Source organism: Carlito syrichta, unplaced genomic scaffold (genome assembly GCF_000164805.1).
Source record: "Carlito syrichta isolate Samal-C Ts95f unplaced genomic scaffold, Tarsius_syrichta-2.0.1 Scaffold314358, whole genome shotgun sequence".
Classification (NCBI taxonomy): Eukaryota; Metazoa; Chordata; class Mammalia; order Primates; family Tarsiidae; genus Carlito; species Carlito syrichta.
The window spans coordinates 489,337-514,139 of record NW_007258454.1 but is presented as its reverse complement, the minus strand read 5'-3'; the positions used below and the strand labels follow the sequence as shown (position 1 = coordinate 514,139).

Sequence of the window (24,803 nt, the reverse complement as noted above, 5' to 3'; positions counted from 1 at the left end):
ATGGATAAGAGTAATATGACATTTTATTTATAGCTCACATGCATATGCATAGAGCCTGTAATTTAGTACCATTCTCTAATTATGTTGATTATTGTGTTGAAATGCTATAGTTTCTTTATCTTCTGTGGTTTTGTCTCAGAAATAATAATATCTCATGTTAGATTTATTTCTTTCTCTCGCTCCCTCTCTGTCTCTTTCTCTTAGAGAAATACTATATGACAGAAATAGACAGTATAATTTTAAAATTTGGGCGATGAGAAAATGCAATTGAAAATGATAGTGATCAGCCGGGCTCGGTGGCTCAGCCTGTAATCCTGCGCCTTGGGAGGCTGAGGTGAGTGGATTGCCTGAGCCCGCGGGATCGAGACCCACCTGGGCAACTTGGCGAGACCTCATCTCTACAATAAATAAAAAAATTAGCCAGGCGTGGTAGCGCGTGCCTGTAATTCCAGCTACTTGGAAGGCTGAGGCAGAAGGATCGCTGGAGCCCCCAGCAGGTCGAGATTGCGGTGACCGGGAGCGGCCACTGCACTCCAGTCTGGGCCACAGAGTGAGACTCCAACTCAAAAAAAAAAAAAAAAAAAAAAAAAAAAAAGATAGTGATTATCATAAATTCTATTAGATTACTAATGTCTAATTTGTTTCATATTGTTTGATATTGATCTGAGAGGAAATAGAAAATGCAATATAAAATATATAGCAATATATAACTTTTAACTATAACAATATACAAAGTAATGGGAACTGAAGTAGAATAAATCATTACATAACTTTAAAAATAAAAATTAAAATAAGCTTTTACATTGGTTTAGTTAAAAGCATTATCAAGAGGAAAATTATAATATCTTTAGAAAATCAATGATGGTATCAATTTAAAGTAACAAATAGTAGAATCTACTAATGCTTTTTGCAATGTATCTGAAGAAATCTAAGTTATAAGTTGAAGTTGAAGATTAGGATTATAATAATAACAGCCAACACTTATTAAATGCTTATTTCGGCTATTGTTCCAAATTCTTTACATTAATTTTTCAATGAATAATTTAATGTGAGACAAATAATCTATTTTTCTCCAATTGCTCTTCTTTCCAGATCACAGAAGATATCCAATCCTATCTATAGGATGCAGCATAAAATCGTTACCTCATTGGACTGGAGGTGCTGTCCTGGATACAGTGGACCAAAATGTCAGCTGAAAGGTATACTCTATTATTAATTTCATAACAACAACTAGAAGCATTAAAAATCTGAAGAATAAGCAACTGATTCCATTGAAGAAAATAACTGCATTTTCCCTTTTGAATCATGGTAAATTAACAGGTAGCCAAATTGCTAGGACTGTTACCTTTCTTTTCTTTCTTTTTTTTTTTGTTTTTTGAGTCTGAGACTCACTGTCGCCCAGGCTGGAGTGCAGTAGCAAACCCACGGCCACCACGGCCTCAATCTACTGGGCTCAGGCGACCCTTCCACCTCAGCCTTCCAAATAGCTGGAACTACAGGCATGCGCCACCATGCCTGGCTAATTTTTTATTTATTGTAGAAATGAGGTCTCGCCAAGTTGCCCAGGCTGGTCTTGAACTCCTGGGCTCAAGGCAGTCCTCTCGCCTTGGCCTCCCAAAGTGCAGGGATTACAGGCTTGAACTACCACGCCAGACAGGACTGCTACCTTTCTAGATCTTCCTAACTGGGCAGCTATTATAGCACCCCAAACTATTCTTTAACTTCTCTGTCCAATTTTATGTTAGCTTTATATGATGAGTAAATGAAGATCTGACAAAATATCTTATTGATTGTTAACTATATGCCTTATTAAAATATCAGGACTATTAATTTTATATTTTAAATAAAGTATTATTAGAAGTGACTTTGTGTAAAAATGAGACTACCCTCTAGTTTTGCTTCAGTTCAGTTATTTTAAATAATGTGCACGGGAATGAAATTCAATATGAATGTAAAAAGTATCCCATGAATAATTCTCCTTTTAAAAAAAAATCCTAATGGAACCATTTTTTTCAATTGAGATTTTAAGGATTTTCTGGTGGCAAGGCTGATCAAACACATGGTAACCTGCTGTGGCCCAACATCCATGTGACTATTATTTTGCTTTTTGCTTTAAGCAGGTTTCCTTTGAAAAACAAGATATGGCATTGGCATACATATTTTAAATGAATGAATATTACAAGAAAGGCCATTAGCAGTGATGGGGAATTCAATCAACAGTGTAAGAGACTGTGATTAAAAATTAATGTAAGTGTGAAGAAACCATTATGATTCACATTAAGAAAAAGAAAATCATAATACGAAAGCTCTAGGAATCCTGCAGTTTAGTTAGGGATATTATATATGGTTTCACTAGCCAATATCATTGAATCTGTGGGCACATTTCATTGTAATGTTATTTGTTCTGGGTCTGGCCTGAATTTCAAAGATGTTATGAAAATTCAATATATTTTTAGACAATAGCATAAATATGTGCTGCATTTATAATCAGGTAAAATAAACTTTTAAATAAAATATAATCTGTACTGAAAATATTTGGAAATCAGACCCTTTAGCATATTCTAAAACGATCTAAATATAGCCCTGCTTTCAAAGTACTTGTGATTTCCATGAAGTGTACAAACACTCACAATGATAAAACATATTTGTTTCTAGTTCATTCTTGGCAAATGATTAAAAGTTCTGGACAGTATTTAGATTTATTTTTCTAAGAACAGTATTTCTTTTTGTATATGAAGAAGAATATCTTAAGAATATTAATTCTGTGATTTTTCTTGCGGATTCAAATGTTGGTTTGCAGAGTACCTTTATAGAAATTTAGGATGTCACTACACATCCTATTGCCCATAAAAACCTGCATGTAAAATGTGGCAGGGAGAGAGTCTATAGATTAAAGAATGGCAGGGCACCAGTTGATGAGGACTGCTGTTGCTTTACATGTCATCCTTTTATACTTACAAATCAATTTATCACTACAGTATACTACATATATGTGGGAAGAAAAAAAACCCACAGAATTCTATCATTATAAATATACACATAAGAAACAAAGACTAGTTGATAGTTTCAAATATCTACTACGCACTATCATTTGCTTTATTCAAAGCACTATATAAAATATTTAAACAATTCAAGTAGTTTGTCTTTGATTATTTAATGACACCTTCTACTCTAACTAGAAGCAACTTATAGATATCTTTTATACTAGATTTGCAAATCACTGTCTTATTTCCCAGAGACAAAAATGTCCCAGAACAGTTCTGACTATGACCTTCCATCACAATAGTTTAATTGAAACTACTCATAATTCAGGTATCTGCTGGGTACCTTGTTGTTGAAGGGTCTCTTTTCTACTGTGGGAATAATGTTCTGATGGCAGATGTGTTCTTGTGTCATGTTGTCATACAGTTGACTCTAATACAGCTTTGATTCCAAAAGAATCTCCTGTTGCTCCCTACAATACTTTGACCATCCTACTTTTCACTTTTATTGCAGCTTTATTTTTAAATGATGAATTTTTTATTAGTGCAATTGATGCACTGACTGTATCAAGAACTACTGTGTCCCTTTGTCACTTGAACCATTCTTCATTATCTCTATTCTGGTTTTTTTTGTGTGTGTGTGCACATTTTTCAGTTCTGATACCTATCCAATTACATGCCAGTTTCTTCTTACACTTTATATATATGCCAACTTTTTTTATTCTTACATGGGAGAGAAAATTGTCTCCCCTATAAGAATAAACTGTTTGACAATGCTGTCGATGCTGTCTCATATGACAAGCTGTCCCAAATATAGCTAAGAATAATCAGTTTGATCCATTCTTTAAACTCCTCTGTGCCCTCAGGGGTTTGTAATAACCTGGATATATAGCGACCACGATAATCACTCCAGTGTCTCAGAATATCAGGAGATTATTTAATTCGTAGAAAATATGCTAAGTACTACATAAACTTCACAAATCCCTGCTTCCTTAACAAGTTTCCTCCCCACAAACAAGTTAAATTTCATAACATGGAGATAAGACTTTCCTTTTAATTTAGAGTGCATTGGGGAGATCTCATAAATATACAAGAAACATTAATAGATCAGGAATACAATAGAGCTGCTAGAAAATATATTGTCTTTTACTTTTTTCCCTCAATTTTTCTACCCTTGTTTCTGTTTCTTTCTTCCTCTTTTTCTGTCGATCCATCCCATACTCTTAGAAAGCAATGTGGTAACTCAAAATCCATGGAGCAATTCACCCTTGGGTCTTATTCCACAATATTGCACATCTGCCACACATGCACTTTAACTGCAACTCGGATAATCAAAACCCTGATAGTAATAGTGCTGGATTGCCTTATTAAAAATGTTAGTCATATATCAAAAGGATACCATTAAAAAAAAAGTCTAATTGAATACAACTGTATTGGGAAAAAGGAGCGTTATGCCCAACATAGAAGTCATAGTTTTGATATATTTTACGTTTGTTATATACTTTTTCTCATTTTATGTATAAAATATTTCCTCATAATGAGAAGTGAACCATCCAAGATAGAGTGTATAAGAGTTTTGTCTTCAGAAAGGGATCTAGTGTTGTGGTATGGTATTCAAGACATTTTTTTGGAGTCAGAAGTAACATGCCATTTACGTCTATCTTATAAAATTTTGCAATAATGTGCCTTTCCAGTAGATGTCTCTAAAATATTCTGAAGTAAAACAAGGAAATCGTGACTTGCTTTAATGACACAGAGAGCAGCACAAACAGAAATTTCTTGCAAATCTGTTTTTAAAAATCCAGTTTGCTTTAGTCAGATCATCTATACAGGAAAAAAGATATCTTGTAAAATGATGTCTCAAAGTATATCACAGATATTATGAATGCTGAAAATATGTGAGCATGCATGGGTATTAATATAAACTGACACCTACCATCTATTATGAATATACAACAAATAACTGAATTATTTAATATTCAAATATTTAAGTATTTGGTTTTACAAATGTTATGAAATAATTTGATAATTATATAAAAGCTGTAACTACTGTAACCAACATTTCAAATATGATATTTCTCTATCAAGAATATTTTAAATGTAATCCAAGTAATATGAATTGAAAATTATAGAAACCAGTGATAATTGAGACAGAACATTACCTCCTGTAAGCATTCTTGCACAATAAAATTATGATACGTTTAGTTGAAGAACACGGTGTACCTAAGTCTTTGCTGTACCAAACTGCCTACTTCAGTTTAGCTAGTAAATCTCAGCAAACCCTAACACATACACAGCACATTCACCATGCAAGTATTCACTTGATACTGCAGGATCAACTGGAAATCTATCTTCTCAGGCCACACAGGAAGGTTTTCTGGCTCTGAGCGGGAGAGAGCAGGCGTCCTCATTACTGAGTTGCCATTAATGACTTCCTCCATATGGCTCAAAGGCCTGGAAGGAAAACAAAAAAACTTGCAGATAAAACCTGTCTAATTAAAAAAAAAAAAAAGCATCTAATAAGAAAGCTGTTGCTTCCACGCTAGACACTTGCCGACCTTGCTTCAATAAATCCTTGATCTGCCAAGGTCAGAGTTCCATTGCGGGGGAAAAAGAGAGTAATTGTGTTGGGAGAAAATAAATAAGGAGTCTATTTTAAAAATATATATTACATTAAAAAAATCTGAAGTGCACAAAGATCTTAAAAATTTAGTTGACTTAAATAAATGCCCTTCTGACCCTGCACCTATTGCTTAGAAGGGACCAAGGAAAAAAAGACCCAGAAATCTGCACTCTATGGAACAAAAGAAAGGTCTGTGCTTCAGTGAAAGAGAAGATAGATTGCTTGGAAAACCTGGAATCTGTGGCAGTCCCTGTGGTAGAGAATACATTTGGGGAGACAGAAAGATTGCTAAATGAAAAAACAAAAGAGTATCGATCAACTAGGCTCTTTATCACAGAAGAGTAACTGACTCCACTGTCAGAGATCCTATCAGCTCTTCCCTGTGGCTGGTTAAATTCTGTGTAATAAATTGGGATGAATGTAAGTATTGAACCCCAGTTGGCAAACAGAGCTAAGAAAAGATAACGTAAACTATTGAATTTGTAAAACAGGCATTTCAAGTTTTTAACAGCTTTGGCAGGGACTCCAACCCATGAATTCCACAGGAAAAAGGTTCATGTTCTCTTTATTTGAGAGTGTAATTTTCCCACCCAGTTTCTTAAACACAATGAATTTAGCAATAAGTATAGCTAAGAGCAAGTGGGAAGCTTTATGAGCCTGTGTATACACATAAATACACAAATTACATTAGTTTTGGGCATTCAATACCATAAAGTATTTTAACAATTACATTTTCTATCAAATTGGTCTTTTTAAAACTGCCTGAAAATATGGAAAAGGTTTAACTGCTTGCCATTTCATATATATATTTCCACATAATGAGGAGTGAATCATCAAATATCAAAATGTGCAAAACAACTAGGCTTTCACTTCATACTTCTACGTATGTATTTTTTAAATCTCTTTTGATTGCTTTTGTTCTGACAGATTTTCTATTTACTTTCTCCTCTCCCTCTTGTCACTGAATTTTTTTTCTTGTGTTTTCAATCTATTTTTAATTGACTTATTCTCTCCTGCATATCACTTTCTATTCTCTTGATTTAATTCAATAGCATTTTTCCAGATCACATGAATAATATAGATCTGAAATTCTTTTGACCCTGAGGTCAATAGACGATTAAACTTGGATGCACTTCATTTGCTTCCTTTCTGTTCTTGACACCTTGCCTGTCACCTAAATTTTTTTTACTTCATGAGCATCCAAATGCTTACCTGGACTAGGGAGCACAGAGAGAACTATAGCTTGACTAAGTGCTCTAACTCAAATCTCAAATAGGTTCCTAGAAGTGTTAAAAACCCCCTACACATCCTCTTTGTGTGTGTGTGTGTGTGTGTGTGTGTGTGTGTGTGTGTGTGTGTGTGCCTGAGTGTAAGAGATTCTCCTTGTTGTTCCAGTCATTAAAGGATACTAAGTGAAACATAATGTTATAATCTCCATATTAAATATATAGTATGTAATAATACTTTGTAAGGAGTATTTCACTACAGTAAGATAATGTAATATAAAATAGTGCTTTACTATTTATAATAAAGCTTTAGCAAAGTATTTTGAACTCCTAGAAATAAACCCTATGTAAAATGCTTCTGTGATTTTTACTGAGGTCACTCCATTGCAGAATCGCAAACACCCAAACCAATCTGCCTCTCAATTATGAGAATTGGGTGGGAAGAGGCAGGAGTCATATTCCAACATTCAACAACTAATTCAGTATCATCAATTAATGTATAAATCAATACTGTATATTCATCAAAAATTGAGGATGCATTACTTTTTATTTACTTAAAAGAACACATTGTCTATAATATAGAAAATATATACCAAGTAATATAAATCACACCACAAATCATTCCAATAATTTCTAAATAATTTACTTATTTCTTCAAATTATTAGTGTGCCCTTTCTTTTCATATGGATGACACCAGCTAAATGATGTTCTTGTCAGAGAGATGATTTAATATACAGAACTGCCTCAACATCCTTTAAAGCCTTCTGTATCAGATTTAGAGCTACTAGGTAACATGAGGTCTCAATAAGTTGATCATTTCTAACTAACATCAAAGGTATTGTCCTCCTACTGAATTATTTAGCAGGTGCTCCTGAATTAAAAGTGATTGTATTCATGTTCTTGGTAGAGTCTTAAATACTGTATGCATTTTTAAATGTTCATTATCTTTTTATTAACTAAGTCATGAAAATGTTTGTAGAAACATGCTATTTAATCAATTCATAGAGATTCATAAACATCATTTGGCTAAATTCAGGACAATATAAATCAAGGATCTTTCATTATATTTTTGAAGTTTGTCATGCAATTTTCATGTTCATATACTTTACTAGAGAATCTTTTTTCTTATATAATTGAATCTTTATTAAATTGTGTTTCAAATAGTGTATATACATCTATATAATCTAGTTGATACATATTCATTTCAAATAGAATATATATGTTTCAAATATATATATTTACAGCATATAATATTTTTATATCAATGCTATCTTTCATCAGTTTTTCAATTATCTCCAGTTTAACAAGGGGTACATTGCTTTTCTTTTAAAGCTAAAAAAAGGATTGGTATTTCTGTTAGAGGGTCATTTTTAAAGCATAATTTTTTAAGCCTGTTTTCCAAATGTTAAATTTCACAATTTGTATTAAAGTGAATAAACAACCTTTTTAGCTGTAGCAGCACAGGCTACCTTTGAAGTCCAACTATTTATTCACTTTTTATTATTCTAATTATTAGCATGTGCTCTTACTTTCCATATCTGTCTTTCTACTTCTCTGTCTGTTTTTCTGTCTGCCTCTCTCTCTCTCTCTCTCTCTCTCTCTCTCTCTCTCTCTCTCTCTCTCTCTTTCTCTCCCCCATGTTTATTATCTTTGTTATGTATTTGATATATGGCAGTAAGTATGAAATTCATCTAGAAAAGATTAAAGTCTTTTTGCTTGATAACACATTATTATTGTTTCAGTCAGAGGTATATTAATACAGTAACTTATAGGGTCAAATTAAAAAAAAACCCAGAAGTGTAACTAAAATTTTGTCTGGAACTCCTGGGAGACTTTTTCACTATTATTTGTACTGGCTCCACTTGTTAAAAAATTCAATAAAAAAATTCGATCAATTTTCTCATACACATATTTAATGGAAATATTTTTCTTTAGTGTTCATATGTATTAATATATTATTAATGCAGTATTAAAGGAAATTTTCTTTCTAATTTCCTGAGATTAAAAAAATTAATTCCTTTTACATTATTGATTTTTATGTTTTTGGTAAAATATGAAAACACTTGTATGTGAGATTTCAAGTTTCATTGATAATGATTTTAAATTTTATTGTGTTGACTTTAAAGTTTCCTAAGAAGCTATTTTACAGAAATAGCAAAATAAACTAAATCAGGTCCCACGCATTGCACTGCTGCCGCTGTTGCCTCTGCAAAAGGTGGCTGCTGCAGCCAGTCCCATGCAGTGTACCACTGCCGCTGGGGCCCTCGGCTCCCAGCCCCACGAAATTCCAGGCTCCCTCACCAGCTATGCCACCCTGCCCTGCCCTGAGCCACCCCGCACCCTGCCGACCTGTAGCACCTGGCTGTCTCACATTCTGCCTCCCCCAGCTCAGCCCCTGGCTGTGGAGGGACTGGAGATCAGCTGGAGCCCTGAGTACAATCTGTGGAGAGAGAGGATCAGGGAGGGTCAGGGAGGAGGCCCATGGCCTGTGAAGAGGTGTCCGCCGCAGCCATTCTCTCTTTCCCAGGACCAGGCAGAAACCTGCATCACCCTGCCAGCTCCACCCAGCTCCACCCAGCCACCAACTTGGAACCTAAGTTATACATATGTCTGTTATCCCTCTAACTCTTTTCTCTCTCCACCTTCCTAATTCCCCCCATCCTTCCCTATTCCATTCTTTCCCTTTTTTTTTTTTTTTTTACCTCATTTTGCTTTCAGGAACAAACATTCTCCCACTGCATGGACAGATTGCAAGGCAGTGGGAAGGTGGCTCCAGGGTACCCATACACCTGTTGGTGGATATTGGGATCCGCAGATAGATTTTGAATCACAGTTTCCCCCTCAATTAAACCTCAAAACTGCAAAAAAGGACAGCCCCCAACCCACAGTGCAGCTTCAGAATTGAACAAAGCTAGAGGATTCACATAAAGAGGAATAGGAGATTGGGCAAACAAAAGTAAAAACAACACCACCATCCCTGAACAACAAAATTAAAGAAGGGGAGAGGAGGAAAAAGTGAGGAGTAAAACCTACACAAATGAAGAAAAACCAAAAGAAGAATATGAGTCTCACACAGACCCCTGGGAGCTTAGACATTGAGAAAACAGACGTCAGAACACAAACAATGAAGAGCCCTAGAATGACTGGTCACATAATACAAACCCAGATATCAAGACATTAATAGAGAGAATAAAAAGAATTGAGGAGCGACAAGAGGAAAATAGGAAGGAGTTGATAACTGAGATAAATCAGTAAAGAATACTGTGATTGAAATAAATAACAAACTAATAAGCACAGAAAGCAGATTTAGTCAAGCAGAAGAAAGAATCTCAGAGCTTGAGGACCAAAATATAGAACTAATCCAAACTGTCAAAAACATAGAAAAGAAGCTTAAAAAGACAGAACAAAACTTTCAAGAGATTAGTAATTACTTCAAGAAGCCGAACCTAAGAGTAATTTGGCTTCCTGAGATAGAAAGAGAGACAGAGACCACCCTAGAACAAACATTCCATGAAATTATTCAAAAAAACTTCCCTCATCTCATCAGTGATGCAAAAATTCAAACACAAGAGATCCAGAGAACCCCTGCAAGACAACAAATGAGAAGACCAACTCTAAGACACATAATAATTCCCCTAAACAAAGTAGGTATAAAAAAAATTCTAAAGGCAGCAAGAGAAAAATGTCAGACTACCTACCAGGGAATACCAATTAGAATAGCAGCAGATTTATCTACAGAAACACTTCAGGCTAGGAGAGCGTGGAGCCCAATCATCAAAGTTCTCAAAGATAAACAATTTCAACAAGAATAACCTACTCAGTCAAGCTAAGCTTCATCAGTGGAGAAGTAAAATCTTTCCCAGACATTCAATCCCTAAGATCTTACACTGTCTCTAGACCACCTCTACAAGAAAAATTTAAGAAATTATTCAATACAGAAGAAAAGAAAAAAAAGAACAACAACATTCTTCACAAGAGTGCAGGAAAAAGACTGAAAACACACAACTCAAACCAAAAATTGAAAGAAAAGCAACAAATAGGAACAAAAACAATTCTATAAGAACCTTATGACAGGGATAATCCTCATATTTCAATAACTAGCCCGAATGTGAATGGAGTAAATGCACCACTGAAAAGACATAGAATGGCAAAATGGATCAAATATCATGAGGCAATGATATATTGTCTCTAAGAGACTCATCTCACCAGAAAGAACACTCACAGACTCAAAGTAAGAGGATGGGAAGCAAAATTTCAGGAAAATGAGCACAGAAGAAAGCTGAAGTTGTGACCTTAATATCAGACAAAATACTTTTTAGGCTATCAAAAATTTAAAAAGATACAGAAAGTCACTACATAATGATTAAAGCTTCAATCCATCAACAAGAAATATCCATCCTAAACATATATGTACCCAACATAGGAACACCAACTTTCATAAAGCAGCTCCTAGACAAACTTTAAAAAGATATTCACTCAAACACTATCATAGCTGGGGACTTTAATACCTCACTCACAACCCTGGACAGATCATCAGGACAAAAAATCAGCAAGGAGATCCGGAACTTCAGTGTGACTCTTGACCAAATGGACTTAATTGATACCTATAGAACACTCCACCCAGTGACCATAGAACATACATTCTACTCATCACTGCATGGAATGTACTCTAAGATAGACCACATCCTTGGCCATAAATCAAGCATAAACAAATTTCATAAGACTGAAATTTTGCCATGCACCTTCTAAGACCACAGTGGAATAAAAACAAATATCAACACCAACAAAGTTCCCCCCAAATACACAAAGACACAGACACTAAACAACATGATGCTAAATAACTCCTGGGTCAACATGGAAATCAAAACAGAGATTAAAAGATACCAGGAAACAAATGAAAATGGAGAAACATCTTACCAAAACCTCTGGGATGCCATGAAATCAGTAGTAAGAGGGGAATTCATATCTCTACAAATGCACCCCCCCAAATTGGAAAGATCACAAGTTAACAGCCTAACAAGTCACCTAAGGAAGCTGGAAAAACAAGACCATCAAAACCCTAACTTCAGCAGAAGAATTCAGATCACCAAAATAAAAGCCCATATCTGGGACATAGAAGTCAAAGGGATAATACAAAAGTCAACGAAAAAAGAATGCTGGTTCTTTGAAAGGATACACAAGATTGATGGCCCCCTAGCTAGATTGACCAAGAAAAAGAGAGAAAAAAACCTAAGTAAACACAATCTGAAACATAAAAGATGAAGTCGCATCTGACCCTGAAAAATACAAGATTATCAGAGACTATTATGTATACTTGAAAACCTAAAGGAAATGGACTTTGAAACAAACTTGAAAACCTAAAGGAAATGGAGGACTTTCTGACATCACACAACCTCTCTAGGTTGAAACAAGAAGAAATCAAGACCCTAAATAAACCAATAGCAATCCACGAAATTGACTATGTCATAAGAAAACAACCTACAAAAAATGCCCTGGACCAGATGGTTTTCCAGCAGAATTCTACAAAACATACAAGGATGAACTGATACCAATCCTGTTGAAAGTATTCCAGGTGATTGAGAAAGATGGAACTCTCCCCAAATCATTTTATGAAGCTAGCATCACATTGATACCCAAGCCAGGTAAAGACCCAACAAAGAAAGAGAACTATAGGTCAGTATCCTTGATGAACATAGATGCTAAAATTCTCAACAAGATCCTAGCAAACCGGATTCAACAACACATCTCAAAAATCATCCACCACAACCAAGCAGGCTTCATCTCTGGGATGCAAGACTGGTTCAACATTCGTAAGATTATAAATGTAATTAAATACGTCAACAGATGTAAAAAAAAAAAACAAAAACACATGAAAATATCATTAGATGCAAGAAAACCTTTTGATAAAATCCTGTGCCCCTTTTTGATAAAAACCCTTGAACATATAGGTATAGATGGAACATACCTCAGAATAGTAAGAGTCATCTACTAGAAACCCACAGCCAGCATACTGCTAAACAGACAGAAATTGGAACCATTTCCCATGAAAACTTGAACAAGACAAGGATGCCCACTGTCACCCCTCCTGTTCAACATAGTTTTAGAAGTCCTAGCTAGAGCAATCAGAGATGAGGTAATCAGGGGTATTCAAATAGGAAAAAAAGGAAGTCAAGTTATCTCTCTTTGCAAACGACATGATTCTATACCTTGAAAACCCAAGAGAATCTGTCAAAAACCTTGCACAGATAAAGGAATTAGTAAAGTTTCGGGGTATAAAATAAATGTGCAAAAGACAATCACATTTCTATACACCAATAGTAAACAAGCAGAAACCCAAATAAAAAAGCACAATTCCATTCACAACAGCCACAAAAAAAAAAAAAGAAAGAAATACCTTGGCATCTTCCTAACCAGAGATGTGAAAGACATTAACAATGAAAACTACAAAACACTGCTCAAAGAAATCAAAGATGACACAAACAAGTGGAAAAATATTTCATGCTCATAGATTAGAAGAATCAACATTGTTAAGATGTCCATTCTACCTAAGGCACTCTACAGATTTAACGTAATACTCATCAAATTACTGACAACATTCTTCTCAGACCTAGAAACAACAATGCAGAAATTCATATGGAAACATAAACAACCAAGAATCGCCTAAACAATCCTCAGCAAAAACAAAACAACAAAAAACAAAACAAAACAAAACAGCAGGAGGTAGCACACTCCCAGATTATAAACTTTATTATAAAACTATAATAATCAAAACAGCCTGGTATTGGTACAAGAACAGGCATATCGACCAATGGAATAGAATTGAGATTCCAGAAACAAAACCTCAATTTCTCAACAAACTCATCTTCGACAAAGCCTCTATCACCAACCACTGGGGAGACAAGAACCTGTTCAGTAAATGGTGCTGGGAAAACTGGCTGACCCATGCAGAAGATTGAAACAGGACTGCTACCTATCCCCATTCACAAAAATTAACTCTAAATGAATCACAGACCTAAATGTAAAACCTCAAACTATGATAACCTTAGAAAATGCAGGAGATGCAACACTCTTATGGAAATTGGAACTGGTAACCAATTCCTGATCAAAACCCTAAGGGCCCATGCCATAAGAGATAAGATAGACAAGTGGGACCTCATCAAAATGACAAGCTTCTGCAAAGCCAAAAAAATCATCAAGAGAGCAGGGAGACAGCCCACAGACTGGGAAAAAAATATTTGCCAACTCCATGTCTAACAAAGGCCTAAAATCTAGAATCTGCAAGTAACTCAAATGTGCTGAAAAGAAAAAAAAACAAACAGCCCCATTACAAAGTGGGCAAAAGATATGAATAGACAGTTCTCAAAAGAAGACATATGAGCGATCAACAGATACATGAAAAAATGTTCAGCCTCACTAGTCATCAAGGAGATGGAAATTAAAACTACACTGAAATACCACCTAACTCCAGTCAGAACGGCCATCATCAATAACTCAAAAAATAACAGATGCTGGGGAGAATTTGGTGTAAAGGGAATACTTCTACACTGTTGGTGGGAGTGTAAACTAGTACAGCCTCTGTGGAAAACAGTGTGGTGATTCCTAAAAGTTCTAAAAATCTACCTTCCATATGACCCCACAATCCCCCTACTGGGAATATACTCGGAAGAACTCAAATCACTCTATAAAAAGATACCTGCATATGTATATTTATCACAGCATTGTTCACAATAGTAAGAACATGGAACCAACAGTGCTGCCCATCAAAAGAGAATGGGATTTTTTAAAATGTGGTACATATACATAATGGAATATTACGCAGCCGTAAAGAAGAACAAAATCATGAACGTCACAGCAACCTGGATGGAATTAGAGTCTATAATATTGAGTGATCTTTCACAGAAACAAAAAACTGAGTATCACATATCCTCACTCTTAAGTGGACTTTGAACACCGTAATACTATAAGAAAAGGATTGACAGTCGTGGGAAACTGCAGGGGGCAGGAGGGATGGGGAGGTGAGATTGACAGTAGTGGATATCTGCCTGGGGAAGGGGGGGCACACCTCATCCACAAGGGTACCTGCACAATGAATATTTGTATAGCTAACCCTGAATTGTACCCCACAATTTTAAAATTAAAAAACTTTAAAAAAAACTAAATCACAGTTATATTCCTATATCAAAATTATTATATTAGGTAACTTCTGTGATAAATTTTTTTCTAAAATGCTTCATTATTTCAAATATATAATAAATATATAATAAATGATATTTAAAATTCTGATTTTTCCTAAATATTTATTTTATTGGCACTTTATTAATACTGTTCAATTTTATTTCAATTTTTATAAAATACAAATTTGAAGCATTATTTAAATTAAACACTTACAAATCAAGTAAAAATCTATTAATATAGAAAAATCAAGTTGATTTTTATTCCAGAAACATAACCTGCTTTATATTGAATTTATTTTTGATATTAATTTGATATCATTTTGATGTTGTAGATATTAAAAGATGTTCTAGATTAACTGATTTTTACCTAATGTCATTAGCTATTCCAGAACTAAGTTCATAGTTGGTAAAATTTACACATTTTGCCCTCAGAGTCACAAAATTCATGTTCATGATATCTGAAAGAACTGCTTTAAAAATTTAATTAAACTTTTATCTCTTTTTTAGTATCTTTAATAATTTATTATAAACTTCTGAATTATAAGCATCAAATAATTATGTACTTAGAATGATTAGCTCATACTAACACATAAACTAAAATAAGTGCCAAACAACTTGGAGTTTTTAGCAAATACATAAATCATAGGTAGTGATAAACGTCATTCTACCAAAACACTAAATGTTTCACAAAGTCTGTGCAGTGACATGGGTCCAATAAAATGCTAATTCTGACAAATAGTTCTCAGTTGTTGTTACAATGGGAATTCAGTTCATCATGTGTCCTACAACATTGGCTCCCAATCTTTTTGACGTCAGCAACCGGTTTCGTGGAAGACAATTTTCCATGGATGGGGGCCGTGGGGTAGCATCAGGCATTAGATTCTCTTAAGGGGCACACAACCTAGATCCCTTGCACGCGCAGTTCACAGTAGGGTTCACACTTCTGTGAGAATCTAATGCCGCTGCTGATCTGACATGACAGAAAGCAGAGCTCCACTCACCTGTCCCTTACCTCCTGCTGTGCGCCTGATTCCAGACAGGCCACAGACCCCTACAGGTTTGCGGCCCGGAGATGGGGACCCCTGTAAGCACATCCTTTATCATGTATCCACAATTAACTTGGAATAAGTAAATATTATAATTTGTATAACTAAGTTTATTAGTCATTGCACTTTATCAACGTATGTTTGCCAACAGATATGGCTTTATTTCAATATTTTAGTAATTGGTAGGCCACATTGGTGTATAGTGGCTAAATACAATCTTGGAGTTGAGGAATGTGCAGTGTCACTAGATGGAAGTAAGGAACAGTTGTCTAGCTTTAGAGTGAAAAGCAAATTCTTTTCCTGAGACATTCTAAAATTGCCATTGGGCTTTAGATTTGATTGCTGTGAAGGTAGCACAAACACTCTTCGCACGTTTCCATGCTTAGCAGTGGCTCTGAGGATCTTGTGTTGCAACGACGGGAAGGATGGCAATATCTAATAAGGGAACCAGAAAGCTGAGAAAAGCACCTTCCAACCCCAACTCCTTTTCACTTACTCTTTATTAACGGCCCACTTATTTATGGAATGAACAAAACTCAAGGTTTTCATTTGTTAGAATTTAATAAATTATTTCTTTAATACATGCCTTTGTTAACAACAGGCATGTTGTTTTAAAATCTATGAAGAGTAGTTTCTGAATTGTAAATTTAATGTGAAAAGATCCTGTATTTTCTGCATTATCACAATGAATTTGTCTATTAGAATTAGAAAACTTAGCAATTTGCTCTAAATTGGTATTCCTAACCAGGTCCATACATATAAATCACCTGTAGAATTTTTAAAAATACACACATGCCCTATTCTCTAGAATAGATCTACTGAATCAGAATCTCAGGTGGGAGAATGGAAAAAACATGGATGCTATGTTTCAAAGTGTATAGGAACTTTTAATTTCTATCCATGATGGAAAAAATAGTGTTTTAAAGAGATGTTAAGAAATGTGTTAAAAGTTAATGATAGAAAAGGAAATTTGAAGAATAACCTTGTTTTATACCACCAAACAACATAGTATTTGTTTTCACTATAATTATGCTTTGCTTCCTAACAAAATATCTGCCACCTATGGAATTAAGGTACTGCCTTTAAATATGCCAGCTCTTTTTATTCCTATGATCTAGTTCAAAAAGTTAAGCAGTAAGTAAATGGAAAGAACATGGTTCATCCCTAAACCCACTTCTTCTTACTGCCATTATTACTTTTAATTTTGTATCCAGAACATTCCACTGTTGCTAAGATAAACAAGGAAAGTAGCAAGACAGGAAGTTGCTAAGAAGGATTTATCTTGACACATTATTTCAGCAATTTTCAAACTCCACTGTGCATTAGAATAACCTGGAGGGCTTATTAAGACACAGATTATTACCTCACTCCAGAGTTTCTTAAGTTTATTAAGAGTTTCTTAAATTAGTAGATCTGGGGTGCGGCCCTAGAAATTGCAGCACAAAAAGTTCCCAGGTGATGCTGATACTGCCGATTCAGTGACTTTAGTTTGAAAAGTTTTGCTTTACTTTCTAGTTACACTCATGGATAGAGTTACATTTAAGCTACCAGGAAAAAAAATGCTTTATTACACAATTAAGGAGAAAACACAATTAAAATGTATGCAATTAACAGATGCATTTGTATGGATTGATTTGAATTTAGACTATAAGAATCATTGCTAAGGCTCAGCAGATGATTAACACTTTTTCCCACCTACTCCAGCCCCCAAATAATTATACTTTTCCCCGAGCTGCAGATTGTATTTGTCCACCAAATAAATCAACATATTACACATAACTTTATATAATATTGTAGAGGAGAAGAAAAAAGGGAACAGCATCAAAACAAAAATCTTGGACATGAAGGGAAGTGCACTCTTTTAGGTCAATGCCCTGAAGAAATGCAAAATTCAACCTAACATTAGAGAATAACCCAAGTTAATGCCAAACATATTACACTGCTTGTGGCGTAGAGAAACTTAAATATTATTGTCACAGTCATACAAGCTTTAGGGAGCATAGTTAACATGTGTCAGAACTATAGTTTCATTGGTTCATAATTTCACATGGGAAGAAGCGTAGGCAGACACCAAACACTTGTTTCCTCATGTCTGATCTGCAGACTTGAATAGATACATCTGTACGTCAGATGTTGGTAAATTACAAACATACATTATTTGATGTGCTAAATATGTTTAATAAATCTCTCCTCTGAATTGTGTTCCTTAATGAAAAAACGGTATTGCCATTTAAAATACTACCTGATTCATGGGAAATGGGAAGCAATTCTTTAACAAAGTAGTTTTATTTTATAAGACTCTATTTTTCTGATATTTCACTGACTTTTTCAGTTGATCCACTTGAAATGTGCCTGTAATCGTTTACTTTTATTTTTAGTCCATTTTTACACTATGTATTTTTTTTAATCTGTTAGCAACGCATTTAAGTGACACTGTTAATTAAATAGTAATCTTCTTTTCTTTTCTCAGTAAAGAACCTGTAGCTCTCTTATTTCCAAGTGAACACCGGTTGGAAATTGCCTTGTTAAACAATCAGCCCTCGTGGCGGTCCACTTACAAGGCTGCTATAGCTTTTAACACAGTGGATTTTAAAATCCCCTCAATTATGCAGGCAGTTTACACCCGCCAGTTTACAAGTCTCTCCTAAACTACCATCCATTTTCGCCTAAAGGAGGCCTGAATCATTTTATTTTGATTTTTTTCCAGGCAGAATTAGAGTCCTGCACTTCGCACTCCCATGCGGAGTCGCATCGCCCTATGGTTGGGGGCGGAACGGCGCCCTCTGCAATCATCCTGGCCCATCATGCTTCAATACACGGGAAAATGAATGTCAGCCACATTACTGCTCAGGACTGGAAAAAACGAAGTCGTCCCAGTGTTTAACTCTCTCTTTTCTCTTTCTGCTCCCGTCCAGCCCAGGGACCGCCGCAACTGATACACACCAGCCAGGCTGAAAGTCACGCAGCTATTGGCAGAGGGGCAGCTGAGCAACAGCAGCACCAGCAGCAGCAAGACTGTGGTGACCCAGGTCATGGACTGTAATTACTATCATCTCTAACCCAATTATTGTCAGCACTATTTATTGCAACTTCTAAACAAGAAGTCTCTTAGCTGCCAAACATTTGATGACTAACATTAACATACCTCTCAGTCCTTTTCTATTGGCACTGAATGCTGGGAGAAATTGTAGGTTCCCAGGCCAAAAGAACCATGTATAATTATTGATGGTCTGTGTGCAAACACAGAAGGAGAGTAAAAATGCGATACAAAGTCCGTAAGGAAATCACAGGTTTCCAAAATAAGACCAAACTTTTGTTCTCCAAACAGTGCAATTAGCAAAGTCTCTAGACATGAAAGGAACAGCGTGATCATTTTTAAGGAAGCCAAGAAGGCTCTCTTCCATTGGTGGAGAAGAAATTTCTAAGGGGTGCTAATCATTGACTAGGAACAGAATTGGGACTAGGAACTAGCAAGAACCTTGTGTTGAAACAAAGTTGACGTGTCACATATTTTCTCATCTCTCTCATCGTAAATGCTTTGCCATTTCTTTTAGGCTTAATTTGAACTCTTAGAAACATAAGTTTGGTTACTGCTAAAATCATCTATTCATTTTGTTTGACATAGATCTAGTCGCATAAAACAAGACACTCGAATTGAGAAATGTGACTTAAAGGGCTGTCTATAAGAATGCTAGTGAATATGCCTTAAACATTGTACTGTAATTTTTTTAAGAATTGAAATTCAGTATCTTTATAGAATGCCATAAAACTCCTGAATTACCAAAATGCATGTGTAAAGGAATGAAAAGTGCCAATGTTATATAAAATGATTCAAGCTAAGTTCTCAGTCTCTTTATCTCGCATTAAGGAATTCCACAGTAAACAATGAAATTCTCAGAATATAGCTACAATTACATACATCTGTACAACTGCACATTAATGCTGGAACATTGGATTTGGAAACAAGATGAGTCATTAGCTCTGTAACCTCAAACAAGTTATTAGTTTTCTGATTCTAAGTTTCTTTATCTATTCAGAGTTTAGCAATAACTCTTTGAAATTTAAAATTCATGACTGAAAATTCTGGACAAAGTTTAAAACATTTTATAAATCTAAGACATTTTAGTGCTTTTTATAAATTTCTGCACTTAAATAGTCTCCACATTTAAACTACCATTTTCATCATGAATATAGTCTATATTTTCAAATACATTAGTGCAAAGGTGGTTTATTTGAATTATCTTTAAAGTTATTATGAAATTTGAGTGGGTTTAAATATATATATTTTAATGGTTCCAATTTTATCTCCTTCTACATGTAGCAGTGATGCAAAAGCTATCTGACCAGATGAACTCCCAGGCAATGAAACTGACTCTTTTACAGAAGAAGATTGACAACATTTCTTTGACTGTGAATGATGTTAGGAACACTTACTCCTCTCTAGAAGAGAAAATCAGTGAGGATAAAGGCAGAGAATTTCAATCTTTTCTTAAAGGTAAAAATAAAATAAATTATCTACTCTGTTATCACAAAAAAGCAGATGATTCATTTTTCTTTTTTCATGTCACTTTGGAATCTTTGCTTTAGATTGAATGAAAAACTAAGACTTATTTTTTGAGTGAGATATTTTAAATTCACTAAGCTTCTTAAATAGTCTGAATTATCTTAATATTTTGTGCTGTGTACTCAAGTCTTTGACCGAATTTTCTATTTGATTGATGACATTATGTACCTATTTATAGCCTAACTTGTATTTATTTGTAGTTGAAATAAATCATACTTCACCTACTTCTATTGTGGTTTCAAGTCCAAGATTAAAGATGAAGTTAAGGGACCATGATCAAGGCAGTTAGATGCATGGTTGTCTCAATACTATTGATGGAAATACTGAGGACAAATCCAAAATGCATTGTTATCCCATATATTATTTAAGTCATGGTAATAAATCAATAAAATACATTCTAAAGCATCCCAATTATTATTATTATTAAAGAGTGAGGATTTATTTCCTTACAGAAATAAGCTTTGCATGAATTTTTTTTTTTTTTTTTGAGTTGGAGTCTCACTCTGTGTCCCAGGCTGGAGTGCACACATAAGGCCACCACAGCCTTGACCTGCTGGGCTCAGGCAATCCTTCTGCCTCAGCCTTCCAAGTAGCTGGAACCACAGGCATGTGCCACCACATGTGGCTAATTTTTTGAAGTGTTGTAGAGACGAAGTCTCACCATGTTGTTCAGGTTGGTCTCGAACTCCTGAGCTCAGGCAATCCTTTTGCCTCTACGTCTCAAAGTGCTGGCATTACATGTGTGATCCACCACACCTGACAAATTTTGTGCTTTTAAAATAGCAAACTTAAAAGCCAGTTATGTTTCTTTGGGGAGGCTGTGTAGGATAATCCATTTCTTGCTAATTCAAGTAGTTGGCAGAATTCATTTTCTTGCAGTTATAGGACCAAAGTCCCTGTTGTCTTAAAATCTGCAAACTGAAGCCCATTCCCAGCTTCTAGAGATCACTGCATTTCTTGGCTCATCTTCCTCCATTTTCAAAGCTGCTAACAGTGTGTTGAGTCCTCACTGCATCTCCCTGAACCATTCTTTGACTTACTCTTCCACATTTAAGGACTCAGGTGATTAGATTGGGCTTACATGGATAGTCCAGAAAAATCTGCTATCTCAGCATCTTAACTTGAATCATATCTGCCAAGGTCTTTTTACCATGTTAGGTAACATATTCACATGTACTGGGACTTAGGGAATGGGATGAAAGGGTGTGCTTCATTCTGCCTGCCAGAGATTTATATATAGAAATTTCTATGATAGTGTTATGCACAGAGTACAGTGCAGTCATTTGAGACTTGCAACAAATCCAATCTAAGTGACCAGGGAAGGCTTCTAGATAGAGAAACCATCTCAACTGATGAGTGAAGGATCAGGAGGAGGTAACCAAGCAAAGGGGCCTCAGGTAGGGGTTGGATATTCTAGACAAATTGTCTGGCTAGCAGTGTCCCAATTCATTGGGTTTATTGTATTTTGCAAGTTTCAGGATTACTGGTCCCTTTTACTTTGCTTGTTTTTTTAACCTCCCTATACAATCCCATTTTTAGTATGCACAAGCCATTTTTTTCTCTATTGTGGTTCAGGTAAAACAGATAAATAGGTGAAGATTTGCCGTATTTTCTACCACCTATGTAGCTCAATAGCAATTATGATTTTTAGAAAGTCATGTAAATAATTGCTACTATTCAGTCACTAAAAGAAAAACCATGTCCTATATGTCTGGTATGGCCCAAACTTATCAATGCCAAGCATGAGAAAGAAATATTTTTTTCCCCTGAAGCGATAGCATAAGAAATAAGTCAATAACTATCTGATTGAAATTGGTTTAGCAAGATTTGGTTCTCATGACCTGAGAGAATTAGCCTGTTAACTGATTTCTGTGACCCACTAACCTACTAACAAAAATTCTGGCACTGACACAGGAAAAAAACACACACTCACAGCAACAGCAACAATAATGAAATTCCCTCCTCAATAGGAGGAATTAATCGCGTACTCAGCACAATCATTAATTATAAGAACCAGAGGACTTGTAGTTAATGAATATTCTTACAGCACACAAAAGCTAAACCCATGCCCCAAGGTGCTATACTTGCCTGGCAAAACCACTGCTTCCTCTCTTGTTTAGTCTACATCCAAGGTGAAAAACACTACTTAATCTGCCAGTATCAACAGAAACTATTGAAAATCAAATATCTCAAATCCTTAAGAGGTACCTGAATGTTACTAAAAGGCCATACATTCACAATACAGAAGGAACATGCCAAGGTCTCTGATATTTGTTAAGTAACCAAATACAATATCATCTTTTTAAAGACGTAAAAGCATATCCATCACATGAAACAGGATTAGATAGAATTAAAATGACATGCCCACTCAGATATTAACATAAAGCACTTTGAAATATTTTTGCTAAATCAGAATCTTGCACGTATGCTTCTTTAGTAACAAATTATAGAAATGTTATCTGAAAAGTTCCTTATCCTCAAATTTTTAAGCTAATAATCTATTTGATATCTTTTCAGACACTTGTGATTTTGTCCCTTCTTTGATGTATTTGTCCGTAAAGCTTTTAAAGCATAACAGCTAAAGTAACTCATATTTATTTTCTTTGTTTTTTTCTTAATTAATTTGATTAAGATTTTGTACAGAATTTTATCTATATACAGTGTTTTTTACTATTGTCATCCTTATTCTGTCTTTCAGGTCATATAGTTTTTTGTATACTGAAACTACTTTTGTCATTGTCCAAAACTAATTAATTCAGCAACTTAAGTTTTATTTTACCTTTTTAATCTTGAAAAGCATCTTAAAGTGAAAATTATAAGGTCATAAATTCAAAGAAGATCTAATCCCCAACCTTAAATATTTTATTGTAATTCATAAAGTTTTGGTGTCATGAGAATTAAAGACAATTGCTACTAATGGGAAACGACTAAATGGTCTTGTAGAAAAAATAAGGTTTCTATTACTATTGAATAGTACCTTACATTCTGTGAAGAGTTAACATATTCAGTTTCTAAGACCAGATATCTAATTTTCCAAATTTCCCTTTCTGTATAGCATATAGAATGTACTTAATGAATATTTGTTGAATAAATAGGTAACTGGCCAAATACTAAGCAAAAGTAGGCCATAAAAATACCTTAAAACCTTTCTAGTGTGATTATCCATGTTATTGTATACAAAATCTAGGACTATTTCTGCATAATTTCTCTTAATTGTGACTATTTAATCTTTTGTAATTATTGTAGCCTTTCCTGAGTACTTAGGTGCTGTGTGTCATTGATTACTAGTCCATACTTCACACTTTTTGATTTATTTTTTTATTACATACAAATTTGTATTTACTTATATCTCTTGGACTTTTAAACTTTTCTCAATTTCTTCTAGGTTTAGAAAAAGGAAAATATTTATTTACTTATTTATTTATTGTTTTTCATTTAACAACATTGATTAGGAAATAGAATTTCCATGGAAATGTTTATCTGTCTAAGCCATCACATTTATAGTTTTGTCTTTGTACCAAATTAATTACTATCAAGATGTTCAAACAATATTTTATTTTTTATAATTGCTCTGACACAATACTTTTTATGTAAGACCCTCATGACTGTTAACTACTTTTAAAAACTTTCTTACAAAATAGAGACATGTAGAATCTTTATTCATTTTTGTCCTATAGTGCTCTTTCTTGAGTAGGCTACAAAGTAATCATAACTCACTTGGAAATATCACATTGTACAATTTTTGCAGCTTAAAATGCCTTGCATTCTGTTTCCTCTATTTTATACCATAGTCACAGGCTATATTTCAATTTGAATGGAAATTTTTTCTATTTATGTGTGCTTCATAGCTAGATACTACAAATATATCTCAAGCATATATTTTATTTTTTGTTGTCTGTCTTTTTATGCAAAATTATTTTTGCATTTTAAAATAGTCACTTTCTATTCTAAATAAATTTTAATAATTCAGTACTCTTTCCCTTTTTCTTCTTTTTTTTTAATGTTACTATTAGATTCTACCACAGCCTCAGCTTATGGTTAGTTCCTGCTTTCTAATATTGGAGATACTAGTCTGGGTTTTATTAGTAACAAACTTTCTCTTCTCTTCCTAAAAATTAATGTCATATTATTATAATCAAGTATATCTTGAATATCTGTTTTCACGTGAGGTTGACTTTTACAATCCCC

General features: G+C 34.6%; 1 protein-coding gene across 1 annotated transcript in view; it reads left to right on the top strand.

The window, feature by feature from the left end:
* MMRN1 (multimerin 1) overlaps nucleotides 1-24,803 on the top strand; it is a 61,492-nt gene that overhangs the window by 17,460 nt on the left and 19,229 nt on the right. Inside the window, exons 3-5 of the mRNA XM_008071523.1 lie at nucleotides 1,093-1,199; nucleotides 18,967-19,080; nucleotides 20,373-20,546. Coding sequence (XP_008069714.1) covers nucleotides 1,093-1,199; nucleotides 18,967-19,080; nucleotides 20,373-20,546 — 395 coding nt within the window. The remainder of the gene's footprint in view (nucleotides 1-1,092; nucleotides 1,200-18,966; nucleotides 19,081-20,372; nucleotides 20,547-24,803) is intronic.